Source organism: Columba livia, chromosome 1 (genome assembly GCF_036013475.1).
Source record: "Columba livia isolate bColLiv1 breed racing homer chromosome 1, bColLiv1.pat.W.v2, whole genome shotgun sequence".
NCBI lineage: Eukaryota > Metazoa > Chordata > Aves > Columbiformes > Columbidae > Columba > Columba livia.
The window spans coordinates 147,112,954-147,127,003 of record NC_088602.1 but is presented as its reverse complement, the minus strand read 5'-3'; the positions used below and the strand labels follow the sequence as shown (position 1 = coordinate 147,127,003).

Genomic DNA, 14,050 nt, shown 5'->3' with positions numbered 1-14,050 from the left:
GCGGATGAAGCTTCCTCATCAGATGTGGCATATTCTACTGAATGTGAGCTTTTGCAGACATTAAGGAAGCGGTACAAAAGCAGACCAGGCATGCCTAGTTTTGGTAAAACTGTCTAGACACATGTGATATGTACATAACCTCATACTAGTTTCAGTTGTCCAGTTGAACTTGCCACCATATGTCTACCAGAACCCTGAAAATTTAGTATTATTTTTGCAGATTCCCACACTGCAACAATGTCGAGTAGATGAGATGGGATGGGAGGGAGAAGGAAGTTTGCCAGGTTTCTAAAGAAGTAGCATAAGTTTGGGGGTTTGTTTGTGTTTTGGTTTGGTTTGGTTTTGTTTGTTTGGGGAGTGGTTGGGTTGGTTGGTTGGTTTTTGTTGGTTGTTTTTTTTTTTTCTCGGTAGGTCCTATTTATTATATGTGAAAATTTTTCCAAATATATGCTTGGGGATAAGTGAATTAAAAATGTTCAGGAAAAGGTAATGGTGTATATTTTTCTTAAACTATCATTTTTTGTTCTTAAACCCTATGTGACAGCATCCTAGAGCCCTCTCAAACAGAACAACTCACGTTCTTGGAGACCAGTTGTGGCTAATATCAGGTCACTCTTCTAAGTAAATTCATCCTGGTAAAAAATTCTAAATGGATAACAAGTGTCCCACTTCTGTAGGCATTTCTGAAGACCCACTGACCCTGCAAGTAGCATTTCTCTTGTGAAGAACATCTTGGTTTGAAAACTGTTAGAAATTTGCTTCCGAAGAGAAAGCAGGATACAACAGTAATAGAATTTGGGTGATACGTAAAAATGAATATGTCATGAAAAACAGTCTTCTTTTGGATACTATAGTGTCTTTTTTACCTTGAAATATGCTCTTAGTCTATATATTCTGTAATTCAGTATTTTAAATATTTTATTCCTTCTGAAGTATGTTTTTATTCGAGTGTGAAAACAGCATTTGGTGATTAAATTTACTTGTGTATATATTTAGATTCAGCCTTCTGCATATTGACCAATAAACAACTACTTGCTCAATTGTTTCCATTGAGACAGCAAAATAGATATTCAAGGCTCTGTTTTTATGATATAATAGAGTTTCTGTTTGGTTTTTGGTTTCGGTAAAATTGTCAGTTTAAATGGAGAGCCTTATTTATCAGCCTCCTACCTACCAACATACAGTATCTGCTCCAATAACAGAAAAAAACCCAACAGGGTGAACACAGTAAACTGTGTATTCAAATGACTATTCCTCAAATGCACATTGGTCTCTTTGAATTTTGAAACAAATACCTTTAAATGTTTTTAACTTCTTTCAATTTGTATTGTATTTCTGTAAATTCAGTGGTCTGCTGTTCAGAAATATTACATGGCTTTCTGTTGCTGCATCGTTAAGCAAAATACTATGTTTTTATTACAGCTGAATAATTTAAGAACAATTTTTTGAGGTTAAGTTTGATTGCAAAATTATTATTCTGGCCTGCTAGAACCTTCATGCTTTGTTGAAGAAAATATTTGTGTAGTTCGAGAAACATTTCTCAGAGTTTTAATTTGGAACAGAAGTGTTTGTAAAGTGAAAGCTCCAAGTAAAGAAATTCAAAGTCATTTTGGCACAAGGGCCTTGCCCTCAGTAGAGGTATGTGCTTCTCAACCTGTTGTTTGCTACACTGCTTTGGCTAAAGCCTTTTTGTTTTTTTGAAGCCTGCATGGACTGACTACTGCCATTTGTTCAGCATACAAATGCTTGTGATTTACCTGAGGTTCTGTCCTTGGGGACATTTTTGTCTCAGAGAAATAAACAAATTGTTCCTCCTTCTTCCCATTCCACTTTCTCTCCTTTCATCCGCATTATAAAAATTCATCATGTATCCAGCACAACAAAACAGCAGCATCGGTCAGAATTACCTTCCCTGGATGTTACCGACCTTAAAGTGAAACCTCAGTTTTGCTGAGGCTGTTGGAATGCTAACACTGCCAAGCAGAGATATTCTTTTCCTTTTTTAAATTTAAAATATGCATACTGAAAATACTTAAATTTTGTAGTAAAAATTGATTCTAAACCCCCAAAATTAAGGTTGCAGCATGAGCTTTGTCATGTTGCATGCCTTACTTTTTTTGGAAACCCGTTTTATATGTTGTGTCCAACATAACTATTTTATAGTTTGTCACGTGCAAATTTTCTTGAGAGAAGCAAAAAAATAGGAGCAGGAAGAAACTTACTTATTAGATGCACAGTGATGATTTTTTTTCACGTGAGATGCTGTCTAGCACTGAGTTTACTGGCTTCATTGTACCTACACTCAGAAATTATCTGTTCTTAGACCAGTTTATAAAAGCATATGTAAAAGCATTACTAATTTCCTACTACGTTTCCCATATAGTTCCTCACTTTGTGGTCTATACTTCAACACCCTAATGATTATAATGTTCTTAGAAGATGGTATAAATAGTTTCAGAATGTCAAGAAAAATAATAAACTGCCTCTTGGAAATGATTATAGATATTAAAATTTTTATAAGGATATAAATGTACATATTTTATTATATTTTTGTGCTTTCTATCTCTCATTTTAATTTTCAAGGATACTTAAAAAAATATTTCATGCTTGCCTTTTGAGATATAAAAATATTATTGTAACTTGATGGCATAACTAAACGCTGTTTTGCAGTCGGGTGTGGACAGACATGCAGCAGGGCTGGCTGAAGGCAGGTGGTGGTGGAGATGGGAAATGGTGATCTCGCTGTCTCGTGGTTAGTTGGCTTCCCTGTTCTAGACTTTACAACCTGATATGCCTGGTTTTGAAATCTGTAACTAAACTCTGCTTGAGTCTATAGAACCAGGAGTGGATTTTTAATGTAGTGAAAAGGACAGGATAATTTGTTGTAGAGTGTACATATATGCAAATTACCTCAAGAAATAGTTGAAAAAGTGCCATAGCATATATTCTTCTTTTGTAACTTGTAGCTGATCATAATTTCTTCTTTTCCTAACTGTCTGTCTCACTGAAGCTAGCCCTGTTTTGGGCAGAAGGCTGCACTAAATGACACGCAAAGGCCTCAACCACACTAAATCATTAATGTGATTCTAGAATTAGCAGGTACTGGTTAATTCTACTTTAGAGTGTTTGAGATTTTTTTTGTTCTTATTGTGGAGAATAAATGATTTAGGTTTTTAAGGTTCAAAGTAAAACAAACAATGCAGTGGAGGAACTATGTTATCCATTTTTTGCTTGTTTTTCTTAAAGCAAAATTTTTTGTACTAGTAAGTATTTCTGGGTTTATTCTTTCTGTGGCTGCCTTATTCATATTTTCCTTTAAATACAATATATGTTTTCAATGGAAATTGTACATGCCAGTTGTGAAGGCCTTAAGACATAAATTTTGATGCATAAAACTGTATCCCTTGTCACCCCACCCAATTCAGCACAGATACTTCTATTCAGTCTTTCCTAAAAGGGGATTTTTGTTGTTCCTTCCTTAGCCTTCCTACCCTGCAGATTTGTTAGCAGTTGTGGAAGCCTGAGCAAAGCAAAGGGCTTAGAATACTTTGCATTAGTCCTGTGGCTTTTTGCAGCTGTAACTATGATGACTGCAGCCACCTTTTTGCTCTAATGATGTGTTTCTGTTGTGTGACAAAGGTGGTAAAAAAAAAAGGTGTACAGAAAAGTAGTGCAGTAGTCCTAATGTAGGTTTTCAGTTATGTGGAATGATGGAATCCAATCTAAAAGTCAGAGAAACTATATGTCACGTGAGAAGAAACAGGCTAAGAAGCTAAGATAACAAAGCTATGTAGTTTTTTGATGGCTGGTAATTATTTTGTGCATAGTGAAACTGTTTTCCTGCCTGGGCAAACAAATTGGTAGGAAAAGTATATGAAATAGAATATTAAAAGCATGTATCAATCATCCTGCAGTTGCGGATGAGTTTCTGTATAGAACGAAAGGAGTCTAATACTGTGTATATCTGCTAGACACAGTCTTCGTTTCCCATTTATGGATGTCAGCATATAAGCAACTATTAGCTTGTCTGGACGCTTACAGCTGAGTGTGTACTGCCAGCACTGAGAATTCCGGACATCTTTTCAAGATAAGATAGGCATATGATGCAGTAAAGCTCAAGAGTTCAAGTTGGAACAGATAATTATTTTTTTAAATAGGTTATTTTCATGTGACTACCTGTATACCCTCTACTTCATACACACCTCCTTGTATAGTATTAAATGGTAGATGTTTCCAGATCAATGTAAATATGTACATGAATGCATATATATTTTTTCTGCAAATGAAAATGTTACAGAGCTAGTTGCTTTTTAGAAACCTCTTGCATAACTCCCTTCACATGTGCATTTAATATTTTGAACTTTTGTATGTTTTAAACTTCTTAGCCTCATCGCCTATGAAACGAAAGTTTTTCTTTTTTATTCCTTATACTTACTTGCCTTTTATTCTTTTCTCTCATGTCAAAGCATAAATGGGAAAGCGATGTTCATGAGATACTCAAAAGACATTATATTGCCAAGTGAAGCCATCCATCTTTTGACTCCACGGATTTGAGAATTAACAGAATTATCTAAATCCTGTGGTAGTGCGATCACACATAGAAGACTTCACAGTACGTTATCCACAACTATAAGTTATTAGTATCATTTCATACATTATATAGACTCTTCTATTTAAATAGAAAGGGAATACTTATCCAAGCAAGGAAATACCAGTACACTTTGCATGCACACAACTAGGTAATGTTGTCTTACCTCCAGGTTTGATGTAGAAGCAGTTAAGCTGAGTTTCATGCACCAGCTTCCCCTTGTACTTTGTTTCGGGTTCCCCTGGCTGGTGGCTGGGTAGAGGGTGATAGGCTTGCCGAACTAAGGCTTGAAACATTTTAAAATTCCAAGAAACGCTGAAACAACCGAGCCTGAGTATATTTTCTATATATAGTAAAGGTAAATTCCTTTCGGTGAATAGTTTCCTACTTCAGAGTTATTTTATGTAGTAGCCTCATGCAGAAGTTAAAACCCAAATGTTGCTTTAAACTACTAACAAGTTGGTCTTTTAATCTAGAAACTGTTTTCCAGCTCTTTGAAACCTCTGCAATATCTCTTGCATTATCCTTCCTTTCCTTGCTCTTCACTCCTAATCCTTTTCTTGTCCTCTGTGCCTTCTGCTGAGCTGGAGCCTTCTCCTCCCCCTGTGGTTTTTTAGGAAAACTTGGATTGAGAAGTGGAGATAATAGGCGCCATCCACCCGTCAGCTCATCACCTCACCGAGCCCTGACGATCTCTGGTTTCTGTATATCAGCACGGACTTCTCTGATAATATCCTCTTCTGTTTGAAAAAAAATAGGTTTGTCTAGTAGGGGGTGGACTTCACTCCTGACATAGCCAGAAAACTTCTTGTGGAATGTGAGCTTGCTCACTGGCACTCCTTTATATGTGTATATATATATAAAAATATTTGTAACCTTCTCTCAAAACATGGAAGATAAATATGTGAGCAAGTGTATCCCACAGCGCATATACAAGCTGCTCACTTCTGACTAGTATTGATTTAATACAAGCTCTTGAGTGCCTCATCAGCTCTCTCTTCATCAAAACAAGCCTTAAATCGGCAGTAAACAATACTTTTCAATTACAGGAGGAAAAAAGAAAGAAACCCTTCTCAAGTATAAGATAGCATACCCTTTAAAGGACAAGGAATGTGTTCTATACAGAAACATGGTGCAACTGTTCCAGTGGAATTCCTCTAAGGCTGCAAATGCAGTGTTGCTTTTTGTCTTAAATGGCGTACAAACTAGTAACAGCATTGAGCTTATTATTTGCTATCTGCTGTCCTTTAATGGTTGTGGCTGCAGCCCAGTTGTTGGTTTTGCAATGCAGAGGTTGCTTTAATAAAATGTAATAAGATATATTGTCTTCATATTGTAATGTATTGCTTAAAACCAGTCTTTTAAAAAATGTAGGTTTGACCTGCTAGCTTCAGTATTTGGACATAGATACTCCTAGGTCTTTTGGAGCCTGTTACAGTAATCCCTTTGCATAGCGGTATTATTTATATGAATAAAAACAACCAGAGATTCTGTAGCCAGGGGGAAAAAAAAATGTAAGTGATGTAAGACACATGCTTCAGGTCAGAAGTCAACAATAAAGGGACTAGGAAGATTCTTCCTGTGAATCATCTGGTTCTGGTCATTGTCTTAGACAGGATATGGACTTTCAGTTTGATGAGCTCCAACAATTCTTTTGTCTCTGTCAAACAAACTGCCTTTCTGCAAAATTTCAGTATTATTTGCTTAACAACATACAGTGTTAAATCCTCTACACAGGCACATGTAGATTCTCACAATAATGAGGTTCACGAAAATTCATAATTAGAAAAGGAGAGAAATAACATTGGATTTTTATGTAAGGTGTCATATGCCTTCCTGCAGTGCTTTACCTCGTTTTTGTTGTTGTCATCACTCTTCTGGTTTTATTCTGGTTTTCTCTCATGTGAATATTTTGTACATCTCTCTCTCAAACAGAAAACAAAGTAGAGGTTCAAATTTTCACTGAGATAGTTAAAAGCTGAAGGAGAGGAGAGCAGAAGATTATTACTGATATGTTTTATTCCTGAAGGATTATCCATGAGCTAGTAAAATACTGCTGACTTCTGAAGCAAAATGAAATACACACTTTAACTTTCTGTGTGAAAATAATACAACTGCTGTAACGAAAATCACCCAATGCAAAATTCCAAATTTTTATTTGAATTTAAGTGTATATCTGTTCCATATTCAAGGATTCAAAATTGCAGTGTACCTCCCAGTACTGCTATTGTGCAATGTCTAGCTGCTAATGTAAAATGAATTTGATAAATGTCTTTGGGTTGGGTTTTTTGTTTGTTTTTGTTGTTGTTTGTTTGGGGGTTTGTGGTTTGGTTGTTGTTAGTTGTGTTTGTTTGTTGTTTTTCCTCCTGTTGGATTACAGGTTTGAAACTAGGAAATGCTTACTGCTTAAGTTGTATTTTCTTGGTGACAAACTTGATCTCAGGAGTACATTATTTTTCTCCCGATGTACTTATACACATAATGTTTTCTGTGTGAGAAGGTAGGAAAGTCAGTAAACTGCTCATATTCATAGTAATCTAAACACTGACTTCAATAGTTAAAATAATTTTTTAAAATATATACAAATATGCTAAAAGATTTAAAGCAACCAAAAGAAAAAAGCAGTAAGGTAGTTTGAAGAAGTGGTATTTGTATCTTCTTAAAGAAATTATTACATTGCAACTTTCACTAGAATAAAGTAGGTCATTTAATTATTTTAATTATTATTTTAATTAATACTTTAAGATTAAACGTAGTGATTAAAGTGTCCAAAACGCAGCCATCTACTGAAATTTAGCTTGCAAGCACAGCATGAGCCTACCCATAACTGGACTAAACTTATTACTGTCTGCCTGTCACTACATCAGAACATTGAAAGTCCTTTCTGTGCCCATGAAATTGTGTTGTATGGCTAAAAATTGTACATAGATAGAAATTCACAGCGGCAGCTCTACAGATAAGCAGATGTTACTGAAGGTAATCTCACAGCCAACTTTAAGAGGAGAAATGGCTACAGACTAGAAGAAAAGGACTTTTTAATGTGTTGAATATAACATGTTAACAAGGTATGGCAAATCAATAAAAGCAAATGCATAAGATATGCTGTAAATATGGACTATGCATTTGAAATTTCAGGAAGACTAGTTGACTTTACCTTTGCCCGTTTCTGTGTGGTTTTTTTTTTCCTTCTTTTCTAACCATTTCAGAAATAGATATGCTATAGGAAAAATTATGGCATGTACAGAGTATACAAATGAAAAAATACATTTTTTTTTTTTTTTTAATTCAGTTAATCTTATTTCTTAGGTGTTACTTGTTAGAAGAACAAGCATATATATACATATGTATATATATAAAAGCAACTGAAACTTTCGTTGTTGCAGGTTTAGAACTTAGTCCAGATCTGCAAATATATTTCTGTTACGTAGGATCTGAAGGTGTGCAATGAAGAAATAAGAGAGGAGATCACAGCAGTCAGATTTGGAAACATCATCTATAGTTAAGGTTGCTTTTTTCCCCTCATGAAGCCCTTTTTGATGTTGTTCATAATTTTGTGGGAGTTAAACCATATGGAGTGACAGGTCATCAGACTGATTATAGTAAAAATTCAGGTTTCAGGAAAAAATAACATGCTATTGAACACCTATCTGAGATGAAAATATTCTTCCTTCTTTTTCCTATTCTTTTCTATTTTACCGAAAAAATGGCATCATCAGAGTTTGGAGAACTTGACCTTGGACTTGACCATAGCTCTGGAATTGGAAGTGTACGTTGACCTTTGGCAGGTACCCCAGAGATGCACTTTAAAAATCTTTGGGAACATATTCTTAGATTTGACTAAATTATAAATGAGAACGAGGATGTTCTGATCCTGATGAGTCTTCTACTAACTGTGTATGTCACATACAGTAGAACCGACTTTATCCCCACAGGACTAGAAGCCCAGATACTCCACAAGAAACATAACAGAAGCTGCTGCTTGTCTTAACCTAGTGAAGGCAGAGTGGAAATAAAAAGGCTGGAAACTGAGAAGGTGAACAGAACACAGCTCTCCTTCCTATTATTGAAAACAAAAGCGATTTTTTTTTTGCTTTCAGGTTGGAAAGGCAGTGTTCTCCCTTTCTCCTTGATTGAGGAGAGTTCTCAGTGCTTTTAGCTACAAGGTATGATGTGATGTGCATAGAATCAAGAAAAGACTGGTTTCTAGTTCCACTTCTCCTTGGGATAGTGTTCTGTTAGAGTAAGCTTTTCTGATAATAGAATTCATGGGTATATATTTAACCTAGATTTTTCTAATGACATTTTTGTGTTGTATTCAGATGATTCCTGTAGGTCAGGACCTGACTTCATTTCAGTGCGTAGAAGACGTTTTATGATTTGCTGCAGAAAGCAGAGAATGTAGAGAACTGGTAAGCTAATATAGGTAATAGTTTCAGATTTTGAGGTGTTAAGTTTCTTTTCCACTGAGCCATTCTCTGATTGGATTTTTTTCTCGGGAAAGGTGCTTTTGCTGACTCAGGATATTTGATTTGATTTTTAGCTTTGCTGCAGACTTCTTCACTTATCTTTCTAAAGTCAGTGTCTATCATTCTTCTACATCAAAAATGGAACAGTACTTTCACTTACCATTTGTTTATCTTAATACCACTTCACTTAGCTTTTGCATTCCTTGAGTGAGACTGTTTAATCATTTCCATTGCACAAGGCAATGAAGCTCCAATCTGATGTGGACGTTTCAGAAGTCTATTGTGAAATAGTAATGAGAACCACTTGTTATTTAAGAACAACTTATAAATAAGAACAATAAAGGATTATTAAGAACAACTTTTTAGTTAAGAAATGGATAGTCTGGCGTCTGCAGACTTCCTGCCTTAATTTCAGTGTCACACATTATCATGATTTAAAAATTATTTGGAACTAATGATGCAACGGCAGTGAATGTGACTGGAAGGCCAGTGGTGAGGGAAAATATAAACGTACTAAGCCAGATGGATCGTAACATAGATCCTATTCCTGTGTCATGACTAAAAATTTCTTGTAGCATCAACAGAGTGCAATTTTAAGAGAATTCTTGCAAATTCAAGTAAAGAACCTGCTTATGGACACTTACATTTCCTGAGCTTTATGGAAATAAACGTATGAATGCACTTTAAAGTTTCCTATGGTACTAACATAACTTCAGCTTTGGGGCACTCTAGTAAGACAGTGTTGATAATGTCTATTATAGAGTTGGTTTTTTTCCTGAAGTGTTTCTGATAAATATTGATTAAAAATCTGCCTGAAGTCAGGCTATCCCAGTAGAGCCATAGACATGATTTAATAAATAATCTACCATCTCTTAGTTGTCCCTTTTTGTCTCATGAAATCAGAAGTATTTGCTTGCTCTATATGGCAGTCTGCAAGGTGGTCACTGAAGTTTCATGTTGGTTGGAGATGACAGGGATACTTCAGGGTCCATCCTACTAACAAAAAATTGCTTCTTGCCTTGTTTTAAGGTATGGTTCCAGGCACAATTAAACACATGGTGGTAAGGAACTTATTCTTGACTTCAGTAGTGTTGCCAGTCATTGCCCACTCCCAACCCATCTGCTTTTGGGGAAATGAGTTTTGAGGGACTTTTGCATTTTGTTGGGGGTTTTGTTGTTGTATTTTTTCTTGTTATTTTAGCATGTTTTGTTTTTTTTTTTTTAAGAAAGTTGCCTGAACAGTTCCCTCCTGACTTGAATTTGACTGGTCAAACTCAGCTTTTTCACTGTCTATATGTGATCGTCAGTTTGCATTAAGGTGTCTCTGAGCAGGGTGCTTTTCCCTTTAATAACTGCCTTTTTTCCTATTTGTTCATACATAATGTTTGAAATAACAAAAATACCAAGTCATCCTTTTCCTGGTCTATGTTAAAAGTTCCCCAAGCAAGTGGATAAGGAGCTTTATCAATGATTAAATGAAAGACCAAGTGTCTGGTGATTTTACGGGGTTGTTTTTTTTTTCAGCAGCTTTTTAGGAATTTAAGTTAAGCTCATATCAAAATACAGGTTTGGGTTGTTTGAAAAATTCTTACCTTGCTTCAGTTTCTTGCCATTTTTGTGCCTGGGAGATCATAAAACTTTTCATCCCCCTCTAAGAACTTCCAGAAATATCAGGATATATCTATGCTGAATTTCCATTATTTATAAACAAATACATTTGGTTTATATGTGCTTTGCATTGTGCTGCTTTACATAATGTAGAGAAGTAGGAGATCTGAAAGTTGCAGTCCTGTTAATGACCCATGTCACTGTCAATATGGTATAATAGGATGAAAATTATTTTTCTTCTAGTGTTTTGGTTTTAAATACCTAAAGAGCTAAGCAACATGTTCTGTCTGAAAGAACTTTAAAGCTATAAACAACTAAAAGAACTTCACGGCTTCTAAACTAGCAAATGCCAAAATTAAGGTTGCTTGTGTGATCTCTCTGTTTTGCTTATGGAATTTTAAATTATTATTATTAGGATTTTGCTTCAGTTATCAAATAGTCTGGATAGCGTTCATGTAAATGTGGCTACGCAGTATTCTGTTTTTATCTCATTCCTGGTATGTGGGCCTCTTGCTTTGTTAGATACCACTGAAGTTCTGCACTAGGAACAGAACTATTAATTGTTTTTTGCTTGTTTTAGGTGATTAGTAAATTGGTATAATAGCTGATAATTCGTGAATAAGCTGAACTGTCGTACTTTGCTCAGATTAGAAGTAGTATTCTTCCCATTTTACAAACTGGGATCGTAAGGCAAAGTAGTTACAATTACAGAGATCGATTGAATGCAAGATGTCTGACTTTAAATTTCTTGGGCCTAATTTTTCCAATATATTTATCATTTATATGTCCAAAAACTCTTACAGACTTCAGTTGTGATTATAAGTAGCTGTTGTTTTTGCAGGCCATGCAATAAAACCCAGGTCTAGGACCTCAAATTGAACACTGGGAAATAAACCGAACACAATCAGTGACAGCCACTTAAGATGACATTTCACAACTTGTGTATCATTGCATAATATCTCTGGGGCAGCGTCAGGGATGGAATTCAGCTTTCCAAGGTAGTGTGCAGCTGCTTTAGCTGCAGGGTTTTTGTATCTTCTTTAATTTGTTCCAGTCCTCTCTTGCTTTATGCTGCAGAACAGGATGTGGAGCTTCAGCAGGCAAATCTCCTTAACTGCTCAACCCTGAGCAAAGTGGAAGAAGCATCGTAGACTTGTATCATAATTGTAAAGGCAGCATCTTGGACAAAGGGATCACATTTGCATTGAAGTAGAAGAGCACAAAATTAACATGACGTGCTTTAATTAATATTTTAAGCTAAGAACTCATACATTAAAAATTATTATTGTGGATATAACCTACTTTGGTTCTTTTTTCAGTAGATCCTGCAAAATGGAGCCTCCAATATTCTAGAAGGTACTCGAAAAGGAGATGCAAACTTTGATAGATTCCCAAATAGTCAAATATTACATGAATGGTAGATAGCAAGAGAAAAGATGAACAACATAAAGGAGTCTTACTACCTTGTAGGATGTGCATATAGAAACTGCATTTTAATATACGAAATGGGGGATTTATATATTTAGGAGCAAGAATCTAGGCCATACATAGGCAATAAAGTACCTTAAGGCGCATGATATCAAGAATAAAACAAGAAAATTGAAGAATTGTGTTATTTATGTATTTATTTTTAATACCAGCAAGTGTAAAGCAGATTCTAGGTACAGGGGAGTCTCTAGTCAGTAGTTAATATTTCTGTATTTACTTTTACCAAGCTTAAATACTGTATGCAGTCTGCAGAGCAATATCTAAAAAATACAGTGAACCCAAAACTTTGATAATGGACACGTTTATCCAGAAGACAAAAATCTAATAGCTGGAAGTCGAAGCTAAACAAATGAAGAGTAAAATAAACAATCCTAGAGAAAATGCCTTCCTTTCTAATAGGATACTTGGCATGAATTATGGAAGTTGTTAATAAATTCTAGATCATTGTAATAAATAAATGTTTCAGATTTTGAGAGGTTAGAAAATGTCATCTATAATTCTGGTAGATAGCAGCTGTCAGCTTCTGCTTATAAATAGTATCAAGTGCTCTAGTGTTGGTGAGGACAGGAGAAATCCATAGCCAAAAAATGAAAATTGTAAGGCGGAAGCTGTAGAATTAGCTCTGAAGTTGTGATTTCAAAATTAAATAATATACTTCCTGAAATTCAAGCACTGAGCTATATTAAATGAGTTTCACAGATTTTGTTAAAATTTTTCAGTTCAATTTATGAGTAACTTACCTTTTTCAAATTTTAAAATTCCAAAGACTGATATCCCTTAATATTTAATAATTTCAATTAGATAATTGAAGTAATGTATATAGATTATTTCTGTTCAATATTAATTTTCTTGTTGATTTGATACCTGCATTATATCCTCCTGGTTTTGTGTAATCTTGTTAACAACATCGTAACTTTGGTGTCTTTCTTTAACGTGATCAATTCATCACCAAGTCCCATTTATTTTAGTAAATTACTTTGGAACTGTTGAAAGGGGATGAATAGATGTGTACTGACTTGTCCGTATAAAACTAGCTGTCCTTATTGGGCTTTTGGTAGCTACTTTTCATGTAACTGGCTCACTGGGTTAGCAGAAGAGACTTTGATTTGTTTCTTTCTTTTTCTGTTTGTTTTGGTTTGTTTGGGGTTTTTTTACAATGATCTCTTCTTGGATAACTTTGTATCTGAAGCTGGGCCTAGAAGTGACTTAATATTTCCTCTTTTATGCTGCAGTAGAAGAATTTGCTTTGTGTCTCTGCTGTTTAGTGATTCAGTTGTACCTCCGCTGTTCGATGATTCATTTTTAACATGTGAATGTTTTAGTGAAATTACCGTTCTACAGATGATACTTAATTCAGGATTTCCTTTCTGTCAAACAATCTGATAGAGATGGAGGGCGGATAAAAGTAATCTAGTTAGATTTAATCCTGATAAAACATGCGGTGTTTTCATGCTAGTAGAAAGCTCATGGTGAAATTCATATTGTGTGCGTATTTAGTTTTCATTAACAAGTGTACCAGGTTCCTAGCTTGACAGCTACAGTTTCTAAACACCTTAGGTTCTTTTCCTGGTCCTGGGTTTTTATGTCGTGTCATACACAGAAACATTTTTTTTGCCATTTTGTGTTCAGCTTTAATCAAGAAGATGGCCATTAGTACATATTTTATTACTATTATTTACATTTTTGTTTCATTAAATGTAGATTATAGCAGAATATGCTACTGTAGTATGAATCTCCACCATGGTTATTCCAGGTGATGAGCACTCAATATGAAAACATACATTGCTGTACTTTGCATACCTGGTATCTCCAGTTTCCACTGAGTTACGTCCTTCTCACTGGTCGGTTGTTCTTGCCATGCATGAAAGAGCTTGCAGTACCTTGTGCTGTAACAAATGGA

The 14,050-nt window shown here is 35.2% G+C and overlaps 2 protein-coding genes across 34 annotated transcripts in view; one reads left to right on the top strand and one right to left on the bottom strand.

The window, feature by feature from the left end:
• CACNA1C (calcium voltage-gated channel subunit alpha1 C) overlaps positions 1-5,313 on the bottom strand; it is a 492,189-nt gene extending 486,876 nt beyond the window's left edge. For 17 of the 33 annotated variants that reach the window (XM_065036245.1, XM_065036237.1, XM_065036273.1 and 14 more), the window contains exon 1: positions 4,755-5,312. In XM_065036245.1, coding sequence (XP_064892317.1) covers positions 4,755-4,884 — 130 coding nt within the window. In that variant the 5' untranslated portion in view covers positions 4,885-5,312. Of the gene's footprint in view, positions 1-4,754 lie in introns of all 33 variants that reach the window. The other 16 variants (XM_065036268.1, XM_065036382.1, XM_065036350.1 and 13 more) reach the window with 2 other exon arrangements.
• The window catches only part of DCP1B (decapping mRNA 1B), a 45,729-nt gene that overhangs the window by 8,717 nt on the left and 22,962 nt on the right, over positions 1-14,050 (top strand). The window lies entirely within an intron of this gene.